A 23,718-nucleotide genomic window follows, 5' to 3' on the forward strand; every position below is an offset into this window, starting at 1 on the left:
ATAACGTTGTTTTAATTTTAAAAATTGAAGGATGTGCATAAAAATTTCAACATATTAAACAAAAAACATAACATATATGCTACATTGAATCAAATTACTTTAGAAAAGAAATAAAACGTGTCGCAAAAAGTATGCGATGTCGGCAGGATTCGAACCTGCGCGGGAAGATCCCAAAAGATTTGTAGACCATCGCCTTAACCACTAGGCAACGACAACTTCACATTTTTGCGCAAGCTTAAATTAGATATCCATAAGTAAACAGGTAAAAAAACTTTGAAGAAATCGCGAAATCATTTTTTTTCAGATGATATTTGGATCAAAGTCAATATTTATTGTGAAAATAATGTATTCTAAAGGGATTGCGTAAACATATAACAAAATTTGAACTTTGAAAAAAATAAAATGCATCTCTCGGAAATGACCGATCATTGAAGATCGGCAATGATCGTAAAATAAATCGCGGGAAATCATTAGAGGTGCGCTACCTTAAGTGCAATTAATTCATATCATGACTTTTATTGACTAAATGCAGTCATATGAATATTCTGCCCATAATATATATCGTCACAAAACATTGCTTCAGTTTGGTTCATTCTGAAGAGGACTACCGGTATGTTGATAATGATGACAAGAAGCTTGTAACTTGAAGAAAAACAAACTAACAAAACAATATAGCAGAGTAGTATTAAATTGCTGTTAGTTGTTTGCTTAATTCAAATGAAATAGTTTCAAGTCTTCAAAATGCTGTGAAAACAATCAGACATCTTTACAAATGAACCTTAAAGGGACTGTCAACCATGATGACAAAAAAAAGTTGTAAAATACCGTATTTTTTTTCAATTATTAGTTTATATTGATTGAAATATCACAACTGGTATATTACATTACTTGAAAAAAGTTGTTAAGTTTTCATATATTCAGTATATTTGGCAATAAATTTTACTGGGTATGTCTACCAGGTAGTCAACTATAAATAACGCCAGTAGATTGATCATCGACACGTGGTAAACCCAGAAATGCATATAAATAAAGCCAGTAGATTAATCATCATCGACACGTGGTAAACCCAGAAATGCAAATTGTGCATGTGTAGTGAATTGTATATATATGTATATATATATATGTATGTATATATTTTATATAAAATTATCAATCTACTTGCGTTATTTATAGCGTGTAAATCGTTACATCACCTATTTTCGCGATGAACTTTCGATTTCACAACACAAAATTATATTACTGAAAATATTAACTTTTTTCAAGTTGTTATATACCAGTCGTGATATTTCAATCAATATTCACAAACAATTGTAAAAAATACGGTATTTTAGAACTTTTCTTTTTTCGTCATTCGTGGTTGACAGTCCCATTAAATCCTCTAAAAAAGGTGTCTGTCTTGTTTGTGGGTATTGTTTGTTGGACCAACTTTGTTTGTCTCATACAGGTTAACATTTGGGCAAGGTTATTTCAATACCTTGATCGCTTGAGGAAGTTACAGTCCAGACCAGTTTAAGGACTCTAATATAACAAGGGCTGTTTGTAAAACATGCATGCCCCCCATATGGGCTGTCCGTTGTAGTGGCAGCCATTGTGTGAATACGATTTTTGTCACTGTGACCTTGACCTTTGACCTAGTGACCTGAAAATCAATAGGGGTCATCTGCTTGCACGATCAATGTACCTATGAAGTGTCAGTGATCCTAGGCAAAAGCGTTCTTGAGTTATCATCCGAAAATCATTTTACTATTTCGGGTCACCGTGACCTTTGACCTTGTGACCTCAAAATCAATAGAGGTAATCTGCAAGTCATGATCAATCTACCTATGAAGTTTCATGATCCTAGGCGTATGCGTTCTTGAGTTATCATCCGAAAACCATTTTACTATTTCGGGTCACCGTGACCTTGACCTTGACCTAGTGACCTCAAAATCAATAGGGGTCATCTGCGAGTCATGATCAATCTACCCATAAAGTTTCATGATCCTAGGCGTATGCGTTCTTGAGTAATCATCCGGAAACCATTTTACTATTTGGTCACCGTGACCTTGACCTTTGACCTAGTGACCTCAAAATCAATAGGGGTCATCTGCGAGTCATGATCAATGTACCTATGAAGTTTCATGATCCTAGGCCCAAGCGTTCTTGAGTTATCGTCTGACAACCACCTGGTGGACGGACCGACCGGCAGACCGACATGAGCAAAGCAATATACCCCCTCTTCTTCGAAGGGGGGCATAATAATAATTAAGTGACTCTAATATAGCTTCACCCTGCCTATGTAATTTCTGTAGTCAATCATGACCATATAAATATTGCCCGTTTCATATCTTTTTGAAACATCTCATGTGGATATTGTTGTTTTATGGAGATAATTAACAACAAACATTCATCATTGAAAACGTTTTATTTTCTGAAGTCCTACAATTCGACAAAAAACTGAGAAACTTTTAACATGATAGAAACTATGCATTACGTCACATACAACTGAAGGAATAAATGTACACATTCATACAAGCTGGTATATATATTCCAGAATCATATTTATCACTGCTTGAATAAAAGTTGTAGACAAATATAGTAATGCTATAACGGTTAACGTATTTATTTTTTAAATTAAATATATTTCATTTTCACCAAGGGTTTTACAGTGTAGTTGCCATATTTGTATAGCAATTAGTGCATGCATGAACATGCACAACATTTTTATTGTCTTCGTTTAACACTCACTAACGACAAAAAGGATTTAATGAAAGCACTTAACAATCAAACATCTAACAAAATATAGGAAACAATATCAAAGTATACTTGTTTAATTATTACAAAAATAGTTCATATTGTACAACAGTTAAAGAAGCCCAATATGACATAGAATTAAACCACACATCTTTGAACAAAAAATAACAATTCGAAAATGACATATCCATACAATTTATAATTATGTCAAGCAAAATGAATGATTTCTTGAAAGGACAGACAATACATGTCACTTTATGAAATTTAGTAACAAACAAGCCCTAGTCCATTTCTATATTTGCACAGTCAACAATTATGTGCTTTTATGCCATTTTCATACTCTTCAACTCATCTATCCTAATTTCATCTAGCTTATCAACAAGTCTTCAAAACATTCTATGTTACATTTCCTGATTATAACAGAATTATTTACATATTTTAAAGACATTCGCACCTATTAAAGACTGAAAGTTTAAATATACATCTAAGTCAATGAACAAAATATAAATATGACAAAGCTTCATTTAATATTAAACTACATATTTGTTAACAATCGAACATTACTAGTCGTCTAGCACAGGTAAGCGCGGTTATGGCTATACAATTGTTACTTTACAATTAGATCATATGAGCATTGTTATGAGAAAACTGGGCTTAATGCATGTGCATAAAGTGTCATCCAAGATTAGCCTGTGCAGTCGCACAGGCTAATCAGGAACGACACTTTCCGCCTAAACTTGATTTTCGGTAAGGAAACTAAAACTACCATAAAAGTGGAAAGTGTGGTCCCTGATTAGCCTGTGCGGACTGCACAGGCTTATATGTGACAACACTTAACGCACATGCATTATGCCCAGTTTTCTCAGAACACGACTCATATTTAATCTGACTGACATCATGCAGTCAACAAGTGCTATTTGGTAAGATTCAACAACATCACATTCAAACAAATAAACGGCTACATAAACAAGTTCATGCTGAATTTAATCAAATATCAAAATTTTGCATGGGATGACCCAAAAACACTGGCCGCACTATTCTATCAAGAGGATATTCAATACGCAGTATGCTAAATATTTGGCATCATGTTTGTTTCATGAAGTTAAACAAACTCCGGACATATCGTCTACTGAATGTAATATCCTTTGTATTTAAACTTACGAACAAATATTTTGTATATACATGAATTGTATACATTTAAGAAAAGACGTATACATTAAAGAAAAGATATCATCTTTGTTCAAGTATTCAAATACCACATGTAAGCAACTCAAAATTACAAACAAATAGTCTGCAGCAGTTATTGTGAATTTTAAAATCATGATGTAATAAACCACTTTGCATTATATTTTGCAAATCATTAAAAATTCCTTGAAAATCAAACATGTGCTGTTGCTTTTCAAAAATAGACTCATTCGATTATTTCAACAAAAATCACATCACTTCTTTCCAATCCAATCATTTTGATTTCCAACAGAGCTGAATTTCCCAACTTACAAACAGAACTATGCATATCTATGATCGAGAAGGGTGATGGTGTTTTATTACAAAATGAAACTGATTCCACCAGCTCAGTCATGTGCACAAAATGGTTCATACACAGAAATACCGCGAGTGATCATATGCTCATGATACAACTTCATGCAAATGTATGCACAACTCACTCATTTGCAGCATAAAGTGAATGAAATAACATTTCTTTTCATTTTGTTCATTTATATCTCACAATAAATTAACACAGAAGGTAATAAAGTATAACTCTATTTTGAAGACAAAGTAAATCAAAAAAAGAATTATATGCTGATAATTAATTAATGCAGAAGGTAATAAAGTATACCGTAATTCTATTATGAAGACTTTTAATCAAAGAGACAATTACATTTTGTATATGCTGATTGTGTCTGTAAAAGACATATAAATACTCCTTTACAGCTTACAGGTGCAGTTTTCATAGCAGATAAATTGCACCCGCACTGCTGTAAACAAGGCTTAGATCCCTTGGGTAAAGAGTAGGCTCCCTGTATTATATAAATAACAAATCAAAGCTAATTCCATAAGTGCTCATATAATTCAATATCTGACACTAAAACAAATGTAAGTTAAATTCTCTGTAAGAAATATACCTTAATTCTCTTATGCTTAACTGCAAAACCCTATACAAGAATATTGCAGAGTTAACACACTCTAAATCTTCCGATCCAATTTACTTTTAAACCAACGGCCTGACAAGTCCAACAAAATAGCTCTCTGTAAACTGCGAGGAAATATCGACAGAAAGCCTGAAGTCTATATCAGCAGCACACAAACCGGAACACTGTCCAAACTTTCCATGCAAAACTGCACGAACACGTTCCATAATGCCTCTGGTTTGTGTCGCACATAATGTTCGGCTGTTCACTGTCCTCTAGAAGTCTGCAAAATCCTTTGAACATTTCTCAGTTGATGAGATCCGCAGAGGCTCCTCTTCGTAGTCGTCGAAGTTGCTCGTGTCACCCGGTCCTTTGCATTTTGGAACGAACGGAGCTTCAACCTGGAATGGTGCAGACACTGGCATGAAATTGCAGACAAATGATCAAATCTCGTAATCACATCTTGGAGGACAGTGCGCTTGAATCCTCTCACAATTTGCAGGCATATTTGCTCTCATTCTCTTAAGCAGTATGTGGCTCTCTTTAAAACCAACCTTAAGGACAGTAGAGGCCAGTGAAACAAAATTCCATTATTGAGTTAACAGGAAGCATGTTGTTACACTGGTAATCACTAAATTCAGACTTGCCCAGCCATAATATGAACATAAATTACATGATCAAAGGGAATTAATTCAACTTTGGTTCTTAAGGGCAAAAAAAGTGTAAATCACTTAACATCCAACCAAGCAACATTTATTAGTTGCAAATGAAGAAATAATTATATGAAACGGTGGGATCCTTGGGAAATTTATAAATTTTATATATCTTTACCTACAGAGCTTGGTAAAAACATCTCCAGGACAAGATTACCTTTTTCTGGTAGATTGCAATCCAGTCTGTGGTAGAGAACCACTTGTGGTTCTTGATGTCGTTGACGCCGTTCTTCAAGTTGCCGAAGCGCTTTGTGAGGTCCACCTGGAGAAGACTGCGCAACAAGTCCTTGAGGTCTGAGCTGAAGTGCGAGGGGAACCGGACCTGAAACACAAAACAACACTCCTTGTACTGAACACGTCAATCAGTCAACTTAACTAAATGATTAACTAACAAGAGGGCCTCAAAGGCCCAAAGTCGCTCACCTGAGATAAAAAGAAATGACCTGTTCTTTGCAGCCCAAGATATCAATGAAACACAATAATGTTCTAACCAAGTTTCATGAAGAATAAACAACAAATGGCCCCCTGGCGGCCATGTTTTTTTTAACAGACCTAAACCATTTTTGAACTCTTCCAAGATATGTCCAAATTTCATGAAGATAATTTGTCTTCTAGACTGTTCACATGTTTTCACTTTATACATATAAAGAAAACTACCCCACCACCTGGTGCCCATGTTTTTCCACTTATCACGACCATTTTCAAACTTGTCCGAGACATCCACATAGCTAATGTTTTGACAAAATTTCATGATGATTAGGCAAAAAATGTGACTTCTAGAGTGTTCACAAGCTTTTTTACTATATAAATATAAGAAAAAAGACTCCCCCTAGCAGCCATGTTTTTTTACTGATCCAAACCATTTCGAACTCAACTGTAGTATCCAGGTGTGGTATTGCGGTCTTGTTTGCTTACGCAAGTGAACCGGTCACGGGATGGTTACGGGTTATGTTACTTTGTGAGCACTTATGTAATGCGGAAATATTTATTCGACAAACGCTTATTTCCGGTCAGAATGACACCGCTGATTGGGAATTTTACCCTTTCCCCCATAAGAAGCAAAGTAAAAATGGCTTTTGTAACCAGCATAAAACCAGAACAGCCTTCGAGTAACACAAGTAACTTGCCGTCTGTCAAGGATTTAGGCTGTTTGCTGTCCATCAGTAACTAAGGGTTGGAAATGAAGCCTTTAAAACTTGAATTTACCCCGGTAGTAAGAAAGGTATTGACTTAAATATAACTTTTTAAAGAGATACAAGTGCGTAAAAGTAGGTCTCTAAGTGGTAAAGGGTTAACCCATTTATGCCTAGCATCTAGAAAAAAGGCCTTGGCAAACAGCGTAGATCCAAATGAGACACCGCATAATGCGACGTCTCAACAGGGTCTGCGCTGTTTGCTTAACGGAATTTCTTTAAGAAATATTCTAAATATAGAAATAAATAAACTAGACATCCCTAATTTTGGAAATACATTGATCCAATTTAGAAGAATGGGAGAGTCCACTAGGCATAAATGGGCTAATTAACCTACTACCAAACTTCTGACACAGGGCATATTGATGCACAGGTAAGATAAGACAATCTAATTTAATCAGTCTATAATTTGATGATAGGATCTGGAACATTTACACTGTAACCTCTTGCTACAATGTTGACCTTGTGACCTGTACATGTATTTGGCCATTATTATAAGTATCCTAGTTGAAATTCAGTTGGAAATGTTCAACTCGGGGATAAGGGCAATCATAAACAAACACAAGAGATATACCTATTTAAAGTTGAACTTTAAGACAATCACTGTTATTATAGGTGAATCAACAAATGTTTGCTTACATTACAATAAAACATTAATGATTTTGGGGCAAACAAGTGGAGTACATGAAAACGTATCTGTCATTCACCTTCTTAGTGCTGTCATTAAAGGTAATGGTTTGGCTATTGACTCTTAAAACTATTTGTCTGTGAAAAATCTGGATTAAATATCTTAAGCTTTGTTTTCTTTAGCTGTCAGATTTTATGGTCATTATTTGGTTAGAGATTATAAAAGTTTCTTTTTCCCCAAAATCCAGTCCCAAAATTCCCACTTGATGGACTTTCATAAAAATGGAAATAGTGTTGTTGGTTTGGAAATAAAGACTTAAGAGAATTCAAGTTATATCATTTAGTACTAATCAATTATACTTTTTTCCCAATTTTAAATCAATTGACACTAATTTTCACTCGTTTACGGGTATTAGACATAAACATCCCAAAAGGTGGAAAAATGAGTAATGATTTTAACTGGTAATTTACAATTTTTAACTCAACAACTAGTCAATTTTACGTTTGCCTAACTACTTTTCCATTATGCTGCCAAACCTTGCATGCAAATGACTTATTAACAATACATGAACCTGGTAAACAGTTTTATTATGTCTGGAATAAACTGTTAACAAATCAATACACATTGATGAAACAAGCAAGATTTTCTACAATGGCAGGCTTATGCATTCTAAGAAATTATTGTCAAGCAGGTTAGTTTTGTGAAGCCAAATATTGTATACTTTTCAGGGGTGGCGAAATCAAATGTCCAAGTTGCCCGAGTCGTACATTTGCTTGTCTGGGCAACTGATATTTTTCAATTAAGTTGTCCGTGGACAACAATTTTTTAAAAGTTGGGTCCAGGTATACAAAAAAATACATTGTATTAAAGCCGTAATTAAGTTTTACAAAACCGGATGTTGACATGCGATTACATTGTCAGTGCTATTTGCGGAGCAATCAAGCTAAAATACGGGCACTCTCCTGCGCAGTGATCTCCATTATTCTATAAGAGACCAGGAGCATGCCGCATTTTAAACATTCGGCCCGACTGTTAGACAGTGTACAGACTGGTTTCTTTATTTTTACAATCAGACGGAAATAAAAAGTATCAAAGTAAGATAATCAAAACACGGTCTACCTTGTTATTTAAGACGACTTTAATGGTAAAAATGGAACATTTAGTTTTTTTTAATCTTCAACAACGGAGCAGTAACCCGAAGCTTTGAGCAGTCCACCTCCCAAAAAAACTAAGAAAGATTATGATAAAAAATATGATCTATTAAACGCACCAGAACTTTTCAAGAAACTTGGCTCACAGATTTTCAATGGTTACCAGTTGATGATAATCAAATTGCTACCAGTAAAACAGAGCCTCAGTCTGATGAGGTCGACATATTGAACTAGTTTAATTTGTTAAGATTACGTTGTACTTATGTTCAACACATGTTTTAATAACACTTATATTTGCAAGATTAAAAGTTTTAGAAAGTCTTTATATTGTTTATAATATACTGCTATAATGAATGTACTTTTGAAATACAACTATAAACAAAACTAGCAAATCATACTCATTTTGGTATATTCCACATTGTTTTACATTAATCAATAAATGCATTTATAATTTATATAAACATTAACGGACAAGTGTAGTTCAGCAACAGACAAGTTAAATTTCCTAAATGGTTGTCCGTGGACAAGTATAGTTTTTTGAGATTTCGCCACCCCTGCTTTTGAACATTATTTTTGAAATTGTTATTTTGAAAATCTATGAGCAAGTACCTTTAAGACTCATTGATTTGCTATAACACCTTCATATCAAGGTGCTTTCTATTTCCGTTACATTAATTATGCACTTGAAATGTAATAAAATTTAATGTTACGCATAAGAGCCTCAAATAGAATTGCATTTCATCTATTTTGAATCAATGAAGGCAACGACCATAAATTTTATTGCACATAAAGTTGCACCATCCTGACAAAAATAGATTAGATTTGCATGTAAATTAATTGTTTTCGGCTATTTACACCCAAGGCATGTTTTAAATTAGCAATAATAATATATTTTTTGTCGTTTGGTTTACCACAAACAGGTAAAACATTAATTGCCAACTTTATGTACGTAAATATAATTGTGGTTTGGTAATTTCATATGATTCAGAGAGCACAAATGGGAAGTTCATGTTATATCTCACAATGCATGGACCCACTGCAAAGTGCATAAGAAATATGATATTATTCTATGGATATATATAGTTCTATTGTTCGAGCACAGGTAAATCTCCAATTGTTTGACAAATGTAATGTTTACATAGAGCCACAGAAAAGTAATCCATTGAATTTAGTAAAAATGAACCTAGCCTGCTCAACAGCATGCAACACATAAACAACATTTTTTTAAAGAAATAATAACACTTTTTAATTAGTGGGAAATGTCTCTTGCATCAGATTTTGAGGACATTTGTCAGAGGTTGCAAAGAAACACCCATTTTTGCACATTTTTATACTAAGGTAAAATAAACCAGAGTTGTCTCCAAAGGATGACATATGCCCTCGATAAACGCTTTGATAGAAATTATGTCATTTTTCAAAACCTAAACGCATTTTTCGAAATCTAAACGCGGACCCTAAGTTCAAGGTCGAATTCAAAGGGGTCGAAATGTGTGTGCGTATGTAAAGGCCTTGTCCATAAACACATGCATACCAAATATGAATGTTACATCTGAAGTGACATAGAAGTTATGAGCATTTTTCAAACCTAAACGCAAAGTGTGACGGACAGTGCGATCACTATATGACCTCTTTCGGGGGCATACAAATTGGAACCTGAATCACAATTATTAATAGACTATCCACCACTGTACAGAGAAACCATCCTCTAGAAACCGGACAACACATCCACAATGCATACCTTCCCAGAGACGATCTTTTCGTATATCTGGATGGGCTGGTCAGCAAAGAATGGCGGATAGCCGGCGGCCATTTCATACACAAGCACTCCAAGAGCCCACCAGTCCACAGCCTTGTTGTAGCCCTGTTGGGAGAAAAACATAAACATCTGAGCCTCGCTCCGGGAAAAGGTGGTTAAATACATGTGCCTGAAATGTCCTCCAAGATTAGCCTATGCAGTCTGCACAGGCTTAAAAGAGACAAGAATTTCTGCCTTTATGGTACTTTTTGTTTAAAGGAAGTCCATTTTTAGCTTATAGTTTAGACAGAAACTGTCATCCCTAATAAGCCTGTGCATACCACACAGGCTTCAGGGCTCACGCTGGGCTCAAATTTTAGGGAGAAGTGACTTCTCCCTGGACACTGATTTAGGGAGAAGTGAGGAGACTCTAGGGAGAAGTGGAGAGACTCGGACACAAGGGTTTGCATGTAGGGCGTTACAACACACATATATGTGTATCACATTATTGAAGTATACCACTGTAGAACACATAATTATATTTTTTTGTGTATCTTAATTTTTCCAGCAGTTCTAATTACCCAAGTTATAATAGACACGACAGATAAATAACTAAAATTTTACTAGCTCTATATTCAATCCATTTTGATGTAAATATCATATTATACAGATTAAAGTATTTCAAAGATAATATGTTTATGAAGCAGTAGATAACATAAGCTTAATAAAACTGTCAGACCAGATAAATATTTATGTTTGAAATATGACATTTAGCATATGCTTTCTTAATAATTATTTGTTATGTTTTATAGTCTTTCCAATTGCAATTTCATGTGAATACAATTTGAAATATGATAAACCACACCGTCCGCATCACCCCATCTATATTCTTCATTCTATTTCTTTTTTAAAGAACTTCGAAATTAAATTATCATCGACGAAAAATAATGTATCCGTAAATTTGTACGCGTTACGCACATGAAACAAATTGTGCATATCGTTTGACAGCAAAAAAATGAAAATCAGAAACCTAGCAAATACGTAATTAATATACAATTTAATTGACATATTGCTTTACAATAGCATAGTTTGTGGGTAAAAAAACTACTTAATTATCACCTTTTAATTTCAAACAATAATTGGCAGAAAGGTGTAACATCATTGACATAGATCTAATTATTTATTTATCATCCTTTTGTTAATTCAGATCTATAGTCGGTAGAAATGTAAAGTGATCAACTTAGAAATACATTTTTTTTATCCTTAGGCTCCTTTTTATTTGTTTATCTTTAAATAAGACGTTTGCCATCGGCCGCTGTGTTGGCGGACGACAGTATCAACTGTGTATTTCCAGGTATACAGTGTCTGCGCATGAATGACCCAATATTATGTGTGAGCAAATTCAATGTTGATTGGCCAGCCACCATGTGACTTGAATGCTGACTTGACCAATATCGATCTCCGATTAGATAAGTTCGGAGGTTGGGAGAATCGGAGCGGGGTTTACCTTAAAATACCTGTCGCTCATTTGCGACACACTCCGGGCTGCGACAGTGTGTATTGGAAAATTGAGTCAGACCTTGACATCGAGAAAACCGGATGTAAACAAATTCCGATAAGAGGGAGACTGGAAGTCGCTTTTTATCTACAATTTCTTATATTTTAGGCGACGTTTGGCGTAAGAAAGCGGCTTAGTCGCTCACGTCACCCCCTAGCGCGAGCCCTGGGCTTATCTGGGACAACCCTCAACACACAAGAATTAAGCCCTGTTTTCCCAGAATGTGGCACATATAAAGCTGCCCTTTTGGTAAGGTTAACTAAGAGGTGGTAGTGGGGGGGGGGGGGGGGGGACTTGTACAAGCACTTTGAGAAATTACTACTTCAGGGGAATTTTGTGGCCTTGTCAGGGCAGAGAAAAGGAAACATACCAGTCCTGCACTTATCAATAGTATTCTGGTCTTGTGGAAGAGTGAAACATTATAATACGGTCATCAAATATCACAGGGGTACAGGAGAATGTTTGAAAGGGGGATGGATTTTAGGCAGTATTCAGTACTATTCAAGTCATATCAGAGTGCCCAGTAAATCTACTCAATCTTTCACTGGATAATCCTAGCCAATCTAAACATCAAAGCCGTTATATAATCAGCACTAGTGCACTTACTTATGCAAGTAACTGACCACTGCCTTTTATACGTATCTATGTAATTGTATTTCTGATTTATTGATAAATTATCCAAGATTTCCAATGTAAAGGTTACTTATTAAGAAATAAATCTATAAGTAAAACAGTTACGTACAATGCAGGTGTTGTTTACTCGACAGGATTTATCACTTTTGTTAGATATGGAATTGATGTGAGAGAACAAATAACCCAACAGACAAACGAATTCATATTGGAGACTAATGACCCAAACAATAAACTTCATAGTAATTTTCATAATTATATTGTTTGGAAAAACTTGCCATTTCAAAGTGCCCAAACCCAACTGTATTTGTCCCAAACTAGGTTATAAACCCTCTCTAAAGATTATTGGGGTACCTAAAACTGTACTGAAAAAATAATGATGTTGTTCTGAACAACAGCAAAGATAAATGTTCTATTACTTTGTGATAGCGCAAAACAACTTTATTTATCAAAATAAACATTTCAGGAACCAACTTGTCAGAAGTGCCTGGAAATCAAAACAGGTAAAATTGCGCTATAAAATATGAACTCTGATGACTTGATGCTATTTCTTATCTATCAAGGAAACATGGACTGCTGCCAAGCAAGCAAACAATGGAAACGTGTAAATGGCAGAACAATTATTTTTATTGATAAATTTCTGGGAAACTCCAATGTCCTGGACACCAACATATGCTAGGAATTAGAAGCATATGATATACCGTACTTAACAACGAATAACGAGCAGCCGTCTGATTTTTTAATGCCAAATGATAAGTTATAATAAAAAACCCAATGCTTGTATATTAAGAAAAAGGCAAAGGTTTATAGTCTGATTATGATACTAGACTCATCTTCTACCGACTTCTACATTTATCCCTCGATCACTGGGATATAAGTCGTCCCTTTACATTCGGCGCAGTATGCAGCCACTGCACATTGGCTTATTTCCCTCACAGGTACCCATTTATGCTCCAAGAGACCATGTGCTTTTTTCTATTCTTTATATTATCTTTTCATTGGTATGTCTTATTTACATATTTTGCTATAATTAAGTTAAAATACAATGTTATTATATAAACATATGGTAACTTTGTACTAAAACTTTCACTTTATTTCACAATATGATAATTAACCGGGCCATTAATCAGCAAATGAATTTTTTCAATGTAAATTACATTTAGTTGCAATTAAGTAACTGCACTTTTTTATCTCCAAGGCCATTAGAAACCCATGTCTGGGAAGTATAACAAAGCCAACAAACTGCTACAAAAACAATCCAATTATGGATCAATACCGGTAGTTGCACAGTGGGGTTTTACAAGCCTCACTGGTTGACTTGCATTTGCACCTACACTGACTTAGAACCATCATAATAAGCCTTGTATAGGATTATGGCGATGTTTACAGCAACAGAACCATTTTTACAAAACTGTGGGACCAAATGTCTGTAATTTTAGTCGGTCTCATTCAAACCCAATCAGACTCAAACCGAAAAAAAGTAAATAATAACTCCAGTGTCTATATTTACATGTTAAAAACTTTCAACGGTCAATTAAGGAAAGCAAAAACACAAACAAAGACATTTTCATATTCAGGGATGGAAATAAGTGGTTGCCCGTGAGCCCGGGGCCAGTACATTTTTGCCTGGGCAACTCAAATTCAAAAGTTTGCAGTCCGGCTGGGCAACTTGCTTTTTAAGCTTAAACCAATTGAGTGCAATTAAAAATTTTAATGAAATTGGCGAATGTGAGTTAATAATTTGTTTAATAAAATTCATTAATCGAAGCCAATGAAATGAGTTAACTCAGACTTATATTAGGACATAATACACAGAAAGTTTGTCAATTAAGCAATGCTGTTGTTTAGTTATCTTTAATTTTATTTAAAGCAAGTCTTGCATACACATGACACTACATGAACATCGTACTGGGCTCGTTAGTCTTTAGCTAGGCAACCAAAATATTAAAGATGGTTGCCTGTGTGGGCAACCAATTGTTGAACGTTAAGTTTCCATCCCTGATATTGCTTTCTCATTCACACCAACAGTTACCCAGAATCCTTATGTCAATAACAGGAATTTCAGCCTTAGAGATAATAGGGTATAGTCTTCAAGATATCAATCATGGTGTCTATAATGAATATTTATGCACAATGACTTTTTGGCTGATTAATTTAACAGCAAGATTAGCATAACATCAATGCATACATGTATAACGACCCGGGAAAATACTTTATACATTTTAAACTGTTTAAATTGAAATTTCGCAGTAAAAAAGCGTGTTATACACAGTAACTATGGTACTTGTGATTCTTAAAACAATCCAGATTCCTGCTTTAATAAAGTCTGTAATTAGATAGAGGTCATGTTTCTCTTCTGAGTTATTGAGAGTGGATTTTTAATATAATTATTTAAACTGAAAATTTGAGATGGTTCTGTTTTTCATTGCAAATCTACCAATAAAACGTGTATTGCTTAAAGGAAAAGGAAATGTGTGTGTTTTCAAAACCAATCAACAAGGAAATAAAACATTGTACACACCAATATCTTTTTTGTTTGTTAAAAAACAACAAAAACTGAAGCTACATAAGAATTCTATGAGATTTTTCTCAGAATTCACAAATGAAAACCTATATTGGGAAAAAAAATCTCCATTAAAGAATACAACTATGGTGTTTCATCCAATTTGATTTTCATGACAATCTTTTGGACACATCCATTATTGGAAGCCCCACAAATCCTAAATCTGGTCACATTTGAGCTTTAGTTTAACATTACACTATAAATATATCAATTCCAATTAGCCAACATCAATTGTGTTATTCATGAAAACAGCTGAGACAAAATTAGCCAATACTTGTTTATAAAACTCTAAGGGTAGCTTTGCACTTTGTGATCACTTTTAAGGAAATTATGGGATGTAGATGTATAGCAAACAACACGGTTTCACAGTACATTGACTCTGCATAATAGGATGTTGCAAAAGTCACATTATATTGGTAAGGGGTGGATGACATGGCAAAAAAACACCATTCTCAGTGTATCTAATGTCTGGCAGAGACTGTCAATACTTATACCTAGTACATTCAACCACAAATGTCCAAAGCCCCCACACCACATCGGTTTCATAACACATGCAGCGTATTGATCATTTTGAGTTTTATATATGGTAATCAATCACATGTTCTTAATTATATATTTGGTATTCTATCAGAAATAATTACCTATTTCTGTAGTATTATTTGCATTTAAGATCTGCTTTTACCACTGCCCCTGCTGATCACCTAAGCATATGACATTACCAATGGGATTATGTCAAAGGCAATATCCGAACATCCATCTGGAACTGTCATTTCCAGACAGGTTTGAATGTTAACCCTTTGCATGCTGGGAAATTTGTCTTCTGCTAAAATGTCTTCTGCTGAATTTCTAAAATTAGCATTTTCTGTGATTTTTTTCAAAGAACACTATCAGAATAGCAAACAGTTTGGATCCTGATGAGATGCCACGTTCTGTGGCGTCTCATCTGGATATAAACTGTTTGCAAAGGCCTTCAAAATTCGGTTCCAGCACTGAAAGGGTTAATGGCATTGTCCTCTAGTGCTGGATTTCAGACATTACAAAATGACCAGTGCTTCACCAGACAATAATTGTGTATGTCAGTTATTATGTAGACAGCATGATCATTTATGGTTTTCTAATATCATGATACTCCTAATGAGAATAAGGCCCTTGTATCAGAACCAGTGATAACAAGAAACCATCGGAGACGGGTGATGCTCCCCAAGGTTGTTTTTTGTCACAATATTGCACTATATATTCAGATAAAAGGAAATGTCTTGAGGGCACAGTAGTTGGGGGGAGGAATTTTTTATAGAAAATTTCAAAGGGCCATGACCAAAACCCGCTGATAATATGCACATCTTCTCTTGGTAGTGAAGCTTCCCATAAAGTTTCATTGAATTCCGGTCATTAGTTGCTGAGAAATAGCCCGGACAAAAATTGTGCACAGACGGACACACGGATGGACAGACGAAGTGGCGACTATATGCTCCCCCCAAGATAAATTTAGGAGGAGCATAAAAATCAGCAGTCCCAACAAAAAAGCCCAAAGTCTGATATGAGCCTTATTCAGAGATAACTGGACTTAATGCAATCGCGTTATTTGTTGTCCCAGATTTGACTGTGCAGTCCACGCAGGCTAATCGGGGACAATCCTTTCCATTTTTATGGAATTTTTGGTGTATAAGAAATCTCTTTTAAACAAAAATCAAGTTAAGATAGAAAGTGTCAGCCCTGAGTTTGCACAGATAGCGCAGTTTGCACAGGCTAATCAGGGACAAAACTTTACAAACATGCATTTAGCCCAGTTTTACCAGAAAAAGGCTCATCTCATTACTTGACACCAAGGAAATGTCAACCCCTGCCTATATGTAACAAGAGCAACCTCAGCAAATCCATTTCTATATTTTAATACAAGTACAGGGCTGGCATGTTGTACTTGGTCGGATAATTGCTTTCCCACCACAAGATTCATTTATAAGCACTGCCCCTTACCTTGCTTAGGATGATTTCTGGGGCCAGGTACTCAGGGGTACCACATAGGGTCCAAGTGCGCCCTTTTACTCGCTTCGCAAACCCAAAGTCTGTCACCTAGATGATGAAAACAAGACGATTAGTGTTAATTATTGCAGAAACATTGCAGTCTGTTTCAAAGACTGGCATCACATTTGATTCTTTTAAAACATATGGGCTGTGCTCTGTGAAAAGGGGATTTCATGCATGTGGGTAAAGTGTCATCCCAGATTAGCCTGTGAAGTATGCACGGGCTAATCAGGGACGATACTTTCTGCTTTTTTGATATTTTGGTTTAAAGAATGTCTCTTCTTAGCAAAAATTAAGTTTAGGCAAAAAGTGTCGTCCTTGATTAGCCTGTGCGGACTGCACGGGCTATTCTGGGACAACACTTTACACACTGCACGGGCTATTCTGGGACAACACTTTACACACATGCATTAAGTCTCCTTTTCACAGAGCACGGTTTCTATTCATTACAAGTATAAATCTTCCAGTATATTCAAAACTGTTTCAAATCGTAAAATTAGATCTTTAAATTATATAAGTGTCTTTAAATTGGATTATATCATAATGTCTAAGAAATTGCTGTATTTTGTTAACAACCAAAGATAAACATAGAAATACATTCAAACATTGTAGAAAACTGCCTTTAAATAAGTTTCTCTAAATTAAGATACTGGTCAACATCAGTTCATCAAGGCATAAGCATTTCTTCTTGTATTTAAAGTACACTTTGATTTTTCTTTAAAACATGTAATTGAAGTTTAAAGTAAAAGATAAAATGAAGTTAAAATGGTCCGCATGATTAAAAAGCAGTCTAATAACATTTGACTTTTCAAATCACAAGTTTAAGAATTTAGCAAGATATAATTAGCATATGTATAAGATTCATTAGTCTACACATCAACTTGTAGTTATTCCAAATATAAATCATGATAAAAGTGTAATTACTTGTAACTTTGTGTGTAAGGAGTCAACTGTATGTGCCAGTATGCTGTTAAGTGGAAAGATAAACTAAATGAAGTTTAAATTAATTGCAATTTTCAAAAAAAGCTTTTCTTATCAAAACTGATAAAATGGAGATGTAACAAACTGTTTTGTATATATTGAAGCATTCACACAATGTGTTCATTACACAGGTTGTACATTTATACATATATCCACTTTTGTAAAATGCGTCGGTCAAACAAATGGAGACATTTTACTCATTCGTTGAAAAGTCAAATGATTTTTAGAACATTTATTTCATTTAAATGTACCTATTTATTTAGCATAGTATAAGGATGCTTTCGAAGAGTATATTAATATCATAAAACTATGTTACTATCAGCTGCAAGAAGGAAAACAACTGCATGTATACAGCAACAAGAAAATCAATACAGTTTGATCAATACAAGAAATGGTTATCGTTTTCTCAAATTTCTGTGCACCATAATCACCTGTCTGAGATTGTTTTGAATGTAAAGGAATACATTTAAATGTCAAACACAGAGTAGGTTTTACGTCATCAGAACACATGATAAACAAACAGGGTGATAAAATGACACCTTGTGAAAGGACATCAGCAAACTGTTTTGTCTTTTAAGAAAAATAAAATAAATTGTGGTTTGCATGATAAACAACAAAAATTTAATGTTTATTAATTGATTAATAGATTATATTATCCCATATAATAATAATGTAAGTTGATTCATCCAAAATAGTGATTACTTATTACACCCTGTATGTTTGCAACACACAATTAAATGAAAGTCCATCTTAGAAACAGTCTGATCATTGAAATGGAAAAATTGCCTACTGCTAGTTATTTTAAATTCAAATATTTAAAACTATAATAAATTAAACTTGATTGAATGTATTAAAATTGTTATAGATCAATTTTCAGAATAAGCGACAGGATTACCATTAAATATTTGAAACTTTTAATAACAACAAATTAAATGCACAGATTGTTTCAATCAGTGACATTCATGTAATTGTGTGTTTCTTTACAAAGAAGTACCGGTACTAGCGCTTACACTTTTCTAGCATAATGTTTGGAGACTGAAATTATACTTTATTGTTTTTAACCCTTTGCATGCTGGGAAATTTTGTCGTCTGTTAAAATGTTGTCTGCTGAATTTCTAAAATTAGCATTTTCTTCGATTTTTTTCAAAGAATACTATCAGAATAGCAAACAGTTTGGATCCTGATGAGATGCCACATTCTGTGGCGTCTCATCTGGATCCAAACTGTTTGCAAAGGCCTTCAAAATTTGGTTCCCGCACTGAAAGGGTTAAAGCTCTTCAAAATAAAACGAAAATTCTGTCTATTGGACAATTTGAATAAATGTGCTTATAACATGTATAATTTATTATTGTCATTAAAGAGTAAAGTATCCTTACACATTAATAACATAAGATTTTATATAGACTAAAAATGCATTCAGTGAGTGAACAAATAATGACTAGAAGCTTTTTTATCATTAATCAAACCGACACCATCAAAAATAAAAATAGAAAACTAAATTGATTAATTCAAACATAAAAACAAGTCAGTTGTTATTTCTCACATTAGTGCTGTTAGTGCACTAATCAGATCTGAAAAAAGATTGCCAATTAGTAAATTACGTCTTGTTTTGAAAAAACTGGGCATAAGCATGTGCGCAAAGTGTCGTCCCAGATTAGCCACTATTTTGCTTTTTTTTAGTTTCAAGGAAGTCCCTCCTTACCGAAAATCAAGTTTAGGTGGAAAGTGCCGTCCCTGATTAACCTGTGCGGACTGCACAGGCTTATCTAGGACGGCACTTTACGCACATGCATTATGCCCAGTTTTCTCAGAACACGGCTCAAATTAAGATTTTGGAAAATACAAGTTTACAAGCCTTCAAACGAGGTGATTACAAAAATGCATATTTTACATGAGTTTCACAACATTGAGCTAGGTTACATAACACTCAAATGGAAACATAAATATAAAAGTATAAACCCAAAATTACACATTTTAAATACAATCCTGTACAAAGGAACTGAAATTGAATGTTAAATCTAAGAAATACATTGTTTTTTTTGTTGTTTTTTTAAACCGGAAACTCAAGACAATATTTTTCTCATGTCATGATTTACGTAAAAGTTGATTTTGATTATAACATGCTTCTTTTAATTAGCAAACAACTTTATTAAACATTGCACTACTCAGGTTATAATTATGACATTTATGATTATTGATATTTTATTGTATTGTCTCAGATATGTGTTTTCTTTTTCAATAAAGCAATCAGTGTATGAAGAGCTATTTTGACAAGTTTGCTATTGTCAATTTTTGAAAGGAGATTGACATTCATGTCTATCAATAAATTATAGAAACATTCTTTTTAATGTAAACATAGCTACCACTTTAAAGTATATTACTTTTATTGGCTTCTGATTTGACCAGGTGTGCAGTATTAATGGACATTAACGGAGAAAACTTGTAAAAACTAAACACGAGTCTACTACTAAACCTCATGAAAAATATTACTTCTCCTTATATTGTTTACATTTCAATGATAATTGAGGCACCAGAGTGATTGCCTTGGGCAAAGGACATTTGTTAATGTTTGCACTAAAATATGGTTCAAATGGCTCGAAGTTTTCAACTGGAAGTCAATATTTAAACGGATCCTCTTTTGTTCGAATGAAATTCGTGCTTTAAATATGCATTTATAAACATCAAAAGGAAGTCAAAATTTGTCTTGACAAATTAAACAATATAAACATTATAATGAAACTGCTAAATCTGGCTTATGCTAAACAACCAAAGGCAAAAAGTGATTTTCTTAAACCAAATGAGGCTTGTTATTATATACGACAGACTTTGATAATGTATGTAATTTGGGGGAAATAAGTTTCTCTCCTTAAAGTAAACTAATGGTTGTGTGTTTGAGTTATACTCTGCATTATATTAACCTCATGTGATCCAAAAATAGTTACATCATTAGAGGAAAATACTACTTCTGTAGTCCACTAAATCTAAGAACAAAGGTCCTAGTGTAATGTAAATTGAAAGTATACTATTTGAACAGTACACACTGTTGAACACTGAACAGAAATCAAATTTCTTGTTATTTTTATTAACATTGCTGTTTTTACATTTACCAATGTCCTATCATGTATATTTGTTAGTTTGTGTGAATGTCTGCAATATTTAACATTATTTCAGTCATATAACAATAGTAAGTAAACCTACACAGATTTCCTGGGTAAGCTGGTTTACCAGTCCTAAGTTGACATAATTAAATGTGCCAGTTATTGGTAACTGACCTACTTTAACCCAAGAATGCCTAGTGGACTCTCCCATCCTTCTAAATTGGATCAATTTATTTCCAACATTAGGGATCTCTAATATATTTATTTCTATATTTAGAATATTTCTTACAGAAATTCCTTTAAGCTAACAGCGCAGACACTGATGAGACGCCGCATCATGCAGTGTCTCATCTGGGTCTACGCTGTTTGCCAAGGCCTTTTTTCTTGACGCTAGGCATAAATGGGTTAATTAGATGTAGGCAAAGAATGACCATATAAATAATAAATTGACCAATGCCAGGCTAGGAACCAAACCACCGAGATCCTCTAATGTGTAGAACAGCACTACATCAACTGTGCTAGCGGGGTATATGTACAAAAAAATTCTATTTCTTTTGTCTTAATGTTATAAAATCAAAAAACTTACTTTTAAATATGATATTTGAAATTAATTTTATGTAATTATTGTTTCTAATGAAATAGTGCTTTTAGTATAAACTATAATTTGTTGTTGATTTCATGCAAATTTTGTCAGAAACACAATGCCCCCTATTGCGCCGCTTTGAAGCCATATATTTGACCTTTGACCTGGAAGGATGACCTTGACCTTTCACCACTCAAAATGTGCAGCTCCATGAGATACGCATGCATGCCAAATATCAGGTTGCTATCTTCAATAATGCAAAAGTTATTGCAAAACTTTAAGGTTAAGGATAAAGTTTTGGGACACACACATACAATAAATGACAGACAGACAGAAAGACAGACAGACAGGCCAAATACAATATGCCCCCGATCTTTGGATCTGGGGGCATAAAAAAAAACACTAGTTCAAACATAATGAAATGAAATTGCTTGTGTACGATTATCAAAAAGACTTTATTTACTTGTCAGCTTAGAAAAAGTATGTTGCCTGATTCATAATGTCTATACAGGAACCAAATAAACAGCTGTTATCGCCACATGAAGACAAAAACAACGGCTGTGACAGAAAATACGTTATCGATTTTCCATGAGATTTGTTTGATGGTCCTGTAAGCACCCTGCTCAGAAATAATGCATCAGTTGTTAGGATCAATAACCCCAGCAAAAGTAATCCCTTGGCCTCTGGTAGAGCATTACTAGGAAACTTGGAGAAAAGGCTGGCAAATGACTGAGCATGCTTGGTGATATCCTCTCAATAACAAATCTCACTTCTGGGAATTGTTTGCCCATATAATTGGACCATTTTAATGTCAATTGTATTGGGTTTCTTTTGTGATGAGACAGCTATTTTTTATTTTTTTGTGTGCATGTATTAACCCATTTATGCCTAGTGTCTAGAAAAAAGGCCTTGGCAAACAATGTAGACCCAGATGAGACGCCGCATGATGCGGTGTCTCATCTGGGTCTGCGCTGTTTTCTTAAAGGAATTTCTGTAACAAATATTCTAAATATTGAAATTAATATACTAGACATCCCTAATTTTGGAAATAAATTGATCCAATTTAGAAAGATGGGAGAGTCCACTAGGCATAAATGGGTTAAATCTTGTTCAAAATTATTGTTCTAAATTGCAGTGCCATTTTTAACAAATGACTGTCTTTAGTAAGAAAGATCATTCTTTTCCACATTCTCTATATTGTTCATGTCATAAACAACAAGATGTGTTTGAGAAACACTATGTCCCCGTATATGATGTTTGACCTTGGAGGATGACCTTGACCTTTCACCACTCAAAATGTGCAGCTCCATGAGATACACATGCATGTCAAATATAAAACTGCTAGCTTCAATTGCAAAATGACATTACATGAGCAATTTTGACCCATATATTTGACCTTGAAGGATGACCTTGACCTTTCACCACTCAAAATGTGCAGCTCCATGAGATACACATGCATGCCAAATATCAAGTTGCTATCTTCAATATTGCAAAAGTACTCATCAAATGAGCAATTTTGGCCACATATATTTGACCTCTGACCTTGAAGGATGACCTTGACCTTTCACCACTCAAAATGTGCAGCTCCATGAGATACACATGCATGCCAACTATCAAGTTGCTATTTTCAATAATGCAAAAGTTATTGCAAATGTTAAAGTTGGCGCAAACAAACCAACAGACCAACAGACAGGGCAAAAACAATATGTCCCCCACTACTAAAGTGGGGGACATAAAAATCAACAACAATATTCAAGAAAGGCATGTTTTTATAGACAATAGAAATCTCTTCATAATAATATATTTTTCATTTCCTTTTTGCCCATTTAACAACACAACAGGGCATATAAACATCATACTTATGTTGTCCTGAAGCAGTTAACGCTTGATTTACTGATTTAGGTCAGTGCACAGGTAACAATTAGCTTGAAAAGATGCACACCTGACTGAATTATACAAACAGAAGAGAAGTTGGACTTTTGACAGGCCCTTTACAAATGT

General features: G+C 34.4%; 1 protein-coding gene across 10 annotated transcripts in view; it reads right to left on the minus strand.

The window, feature by feature from the left end:
• Positions 1-2,389: 2,389 nt before the first annotated feature.
• LOC127874137 (cAMP-dependent protein kinase catalytic subunit alpha) overlaps positions 2,390-23,718 on the minus strand; it is a 112,419-nt gene continuing 91,090 nt past the window's right edge. For all 10 annotated transcript variants that reach the window (XM_052418319.1, XM_052418320.1, XM_052418324.1 and 7 more), the window contains 4 exons: positions 17,008-17,103; positions 10,286-10,408; positions 5,733-5,897; positions 2,390-5,263 (listed from right to left, as the gene is read on the minus strand). In XM_052418319.1, coding sequence (XP_052274279.1) covers positions 5,138-5,263; positions 5,733-5,897; positions 10,286-10,408; positions 17,008-17,103 — 510 coding nt within the window. In that variant the 3' untranslated portion in view covers positions 2,390-5,137. The remainder of the gene's footprint in view (positions 5,264-5,732; positions 5,898-10,285; positions 10,409-17,007; positions 17,104-23,718) is intronic.

This window comes from Dreissena polymorpha, chromosome 3, assembly GCF_020536995.1.
Source record: "Dreissena polymorpha isolate Duluth1 chromosome 3, UMN_Dpol_1.0, whole genome shotgun sequence".
Taxonomy (NCBI): Eukaryota; Metazoa; Mollusca; class Bivalvia; order Myida; family Dreissenidae; genus Dreissena; species Dreissena polymorpha.